This window comes from Etheostoma spectabile, chromosome 8 (assembly GCF_008692095.1).
Source record: "Etheostoma spectabile isolate EspeVRDwgs_2016 chromosome 8, UIUC_Espe_1.0, whole genome shotgun sequence".
Taxonomy (NCBI): Eukaryota; Metazoa; Chordata; class Actinopteri; order Perciformes; family Percidae; genus Etheostoma; species Etheostoma spectabile.
Genome location: NC_045740.1, coordinates 18968786 through 18972925, shown reverse-complemented (window position 1 = coordinate 18972925; position 4140 = coordinate 18968786). Strand labels below are relative to the sequence as shown.

General features: G+C 42.5%; 1 protein-coding gene across 5 annotated transcripts in view; it reads right to left on the bottom strand.

Moving 5' to 3' along the window:
• aass (aminoadipate-semialdehyde synthase) overlaps positions 1-4140 on the bottom strand; it is a 33252-nt gene that overhangs the window by 19223 nt on the left and 9889 nt on the right. For 3 of the 5 annotated variants that reach the window (XM_032522900.1, XM_032522903.1, XM_032522901.1), the window contains exons 9-11: positions 2555-2703; positions 1468-1590; positions 375-392 (exon numbers count right to left, since the gene is read on the bottom strand). In XM_032522900.1, the coding sequence (XP_032378791.1) occupies positions 375-392; positions 1468-1590; positions 2555-2703 (290 nt within the window). The remainder of the gene's footprint in view (positions 1-374; positions 393-1467; positions 1591-2554; positions 2704-4140) is intronic. The other 2 variants (XM_032522904.1, XM_032522905.1) reach the window with 1 other exon arrangement.

Genomic DNA, 4140 nt, shown 5'->3' with positions numbered 1-4140 from the left:
GCTGACATCACATCGCCTCACGAGACAACTTTTCACCTCGGCGAGAAATCTCGTCACGTTTTAATCTCGCGAGATTAAAACGAGATCTCGTCACACCCTTAGTCATTGGACATGTTTCTGTAGTTTGCTAGGAACTGACGAGGAGGAAACCTTCATGAGAGACAGCTGAGAGTTCTTTTCCCCTTCGGTGGGCGTGGCTTTTAGACAAGTGACAAAACATTTAATAAAAAAGCTGAATAATTGTAACACAATGCATATTTTTGCCAACAGTTTTTTTTTTTTTTTAAAGCTGAATATTCTGCTTCATCCCCACCATAGAAAAAACAAAAGCTTGCATGCAGCTTCTTTTATATGATTAAAAAAAGAGTACTCACGTAACTTTGTTGAAGTAGCTGTAAGCAATCATTTTTTGGTGATCAAATGTTTGTCTCTGCAAGCAATACTATGAGCTGTTTTGGTGCCATTTTTGTTTGAGTAAAACAAGTTTTCTTTTTTCTTTAAATAGCGCATTTAATCATAGATTTCTTCTGTTTTCTAATTCTAAATTAGACTTAAAGACAAAGTCAAAAGAGCTCATCCTGTATGTTTTCTAATTCTAACAGACTCACATAGAAGAGTGAAGTAAAATTAACAACTAAATGTGTACGTTTTCTTCACACTAGTCTAAAAGATGATCTGTGATGAAAGCAAAATAGCCCCAAAATCTTAAAAATGACAATGCCGTGTCTAGTCACAAATATGGAGCCTCCTGGCCATGACAGGCAGCAAAAACCATAAATTACAGTCTAAAAGGAAAACAAAATTAAAAACAAATTAAGTCACAACACTAGAATTTACATAAAACTGCCAATAAGATATTTGTAACACTGCAGCTAACAATTATTTTCTCGACTCATTAACAAGTTATATGGTCTAAAAAATGTCAGAAAATTGTGAAAAATGTGGATCAGTGTTTCCCCAAAGCCACAGACGACTTCCTCAAATGTCTCGTTTTGTCCACAACTCAAATATGTTCAGTTATTTGTCACAGAGGAGAGAAGAGACTAGAAGATATTCACATTTAACGAGCTTGAATCAGTTTTCATTAAAAATGACTCCAACCGATTAATCAATAATCAAAATAGTTGGCAATTCATTTAACAGGTGACAACTAAACGATTATTTGCTCATCTTTGCTGTATTTAAGTATTTAAAAGAACATATTCTAGAAATAAAGTGGTAACTTAAACTCAACCTAGGAAGGAGTTTAAAACAAAAAACAAAACAAAAATCAGACCAAACCATTAAAACGATAAACCAAACCAGTACAGATCCAGATTCTATGCAGCAATGATTTAAATGAACAGATATGAAATGTGCTCCAGGCAGAGAGAATAATGACCTTCAGACAGGCTCAGTGACAGGAACATGCATGTGATGCCTGTGACGCCTGTGAGAAGACACAGTTTACGAATGTCATGACCGTACCTGTCGTGGTCGATGTGCTGGTCCGCGTCGTACATACAGAAAGGCTTATCGATGGTGGTGCAATCGTTCATGAAGCCTATGGAGCCTCCGGTGTCGGCAGATATGTCGCAGATGGCCAGCAGTCTGTAGAGGGAGAGGGAGGAGAGACGTCAGACAGACAGACAGACGGACAGACAGATGGACGGCTCTGGAAACACCACTGGAAATACAGCAGCTACTACGCTGCACTTCTACACATTCACTTAAACAGACGCTCAGCCATGAGTGTGAATGTCCCGTTTACTGCGTTTGACTGACAGGTTGAGGACAAGTCAGAGCAGGGGGCTGGTGTTTTTCATCATGTACAGAATAAAACAAATATCTTTCCTTGTGAGGCTGTAATGCTCATTGTACACTGGGAAAATTAGCCATCATCCGGATAAGCGGATAAAGATGAAGGGTGGATGGATGGATAGGTAGGTGGATGGATGAATGGGTAGATGGATGATGGATTGGTGGGTAGATAGGTAGGTGGATGATGGATGGATGGGTGGATGGGTAGATGGATGGATGGGTGGGTGGATGGGTATAGATGCTGGGTGGGGGTGTACCTGGCGCCATGCGGTAGATGGCCCAGGATGCGATGGCCCGTGGGTGGTGGGTAGATGGAATGTGATGGATGGAGTGGGTGGATGGGTAGAGGATGGCTGGGGGATTGCGGTAGTGGGGTAGATGGATGGTGTGGGTGGAGTGGGTGGATGGGGGGGGGATGGATGGGGATGGGTAGATGGATGGATGGATGATGTGGGGTGGATGGGTGAATGGGTAGATGGGTGGACTGATGGTTGTGTGGGTGGGTAGATGGAAGGATAGGTAGATAGAAAGGTGAATGGGTAGATGAATAGATAGATGGATGGATGATAGATGGATGGATGTGTGGGTGGATAGATGGATGGATGGTGGACAGATGGGTGGATGGATGGTAGATGATGGATGGTAAATGGATAGATGTGTGTGTGGATGTGTGGATGGATGGATGGGTGGATGTGTGGGTGGATGGATGGATGGATGGATGGAGAGACAGATGGGTGGAATGCGCTGCTCTTACTTGTGAGGCAGCGCTGGTGATCCTTCCGTCTCTGCAGCGGAGGTTTGGAGCGGTCTCATCAGCTTCTGGGCGTCCAGTCGTCTGAGGAGTCGGGGCGTGTGGCGGTCCCAGTAAATACCATTGATCAGACAGGTCGTGTAGGGGGCCACCTTTGGGTGAGATGACAAAACATTTCAACTGCTATGATGCGTTTAGAGCGCTCTTTACAATGCGATGGGGCAGTTTGGATCTTTTGAAGTGTGGTTGTTTGATAGACACTGTGGATGGGGGCAGCAGATAATATGTTTAGGCCACCCCAAAAAATCTATAGAGTAAGTATAGTACACATAGTTTTAAGTTTAAAAAAAAAAAAAAAAAAAGTAAAGACGCCCTGGGATGGGGAACTGGCACGGTTATCAAGAGCTGTAATCAACCAAAGAAAATCTTGGTCGACTGAAGTCCTGAAATATCGACTAAAAATCGAGTGGGGGGGCGGAAAAAAACTGAAATGAGACTCGTCTGTCGGCTCTGACAGCGCTGCATCAGCGCTCTGTGCATGTCCTTGCGTAGGAGCTCGGCTTCGCGGCTGAGACACGAATACACTGTTAATTTAGAGCTTTTACTATTAAACACAAAAGGCACGTCCACTTTAACGTATACGGTATATTTAACCATATCCGTGGTCAAGCTCAGTGCCTCGCTGTGTTGTATTTACTCTGAAACCTTCTCTTTGAGTCCCTCACATTTTCGGTTAGTCCATGCATGATGGTGTGGCGTGCTGGCGCTGTATGTTAACAAGTTCTTAAAACTAATCCAAAAAAACAAGGGGGGTGTTCTGAAGACAGACTGTTACCTGTGAAACAGGGTAGCTCTGAAAACACCCCCATTAGCAATTAGTGCTTTCCACCCATAGACTGTAACAGTCTATGCTTCCACTTGATAAAATAACACTGCAAAAAAATCGACCAATCAGAATTTTGGTCGAGCCAGAACGAATCGACCAATAAATCGACTAGTCGACTGGGAGAGTCCAGCCCTACCGTTGTCTATGCTCTCTTCAAAGCCACCAGACTCCATTGACAAAAAACAGTGTGTTTGTGTCATTGTGCGACTTTGGTGAATCCGAAATAACCCTTTAAAACAAATCATCCAGAAAATAATCAACACATGAATCAATAATGAATCTTTTCTTCATTGCCGGCGATTTTACATGTTCTTGTCATGTGAAGGGTTGTTAATCAGGTAAGGGAAGTTAAACGAGATCCCAGCTGTGTAAAACCTCCTGCCACTTGGCCTCTGTTCTGAAACACCAGCAGCCGTTTAGTGCAGATGACTGAAATAGAGGACGGGGTCTCTGGGAGACTGACAGGAGCAGGTGGGGGTGTTGCAACTGGGGGAAGTACTTTAACTGTAATATGCAAGTACTTCCCACTGCACTTTAATTCAGATAGCTTCTGACCAAACTTTATTTGTACTACCTTTAAATCGTTGTACTTATTATATCTTATTATACTTATTATATCTATCTGTAAAAATTCTGTCTATTATAATAGACGCCTGTATATCTATTCATAGTACATACTCACCTGTAAACTCTGTAAACCATT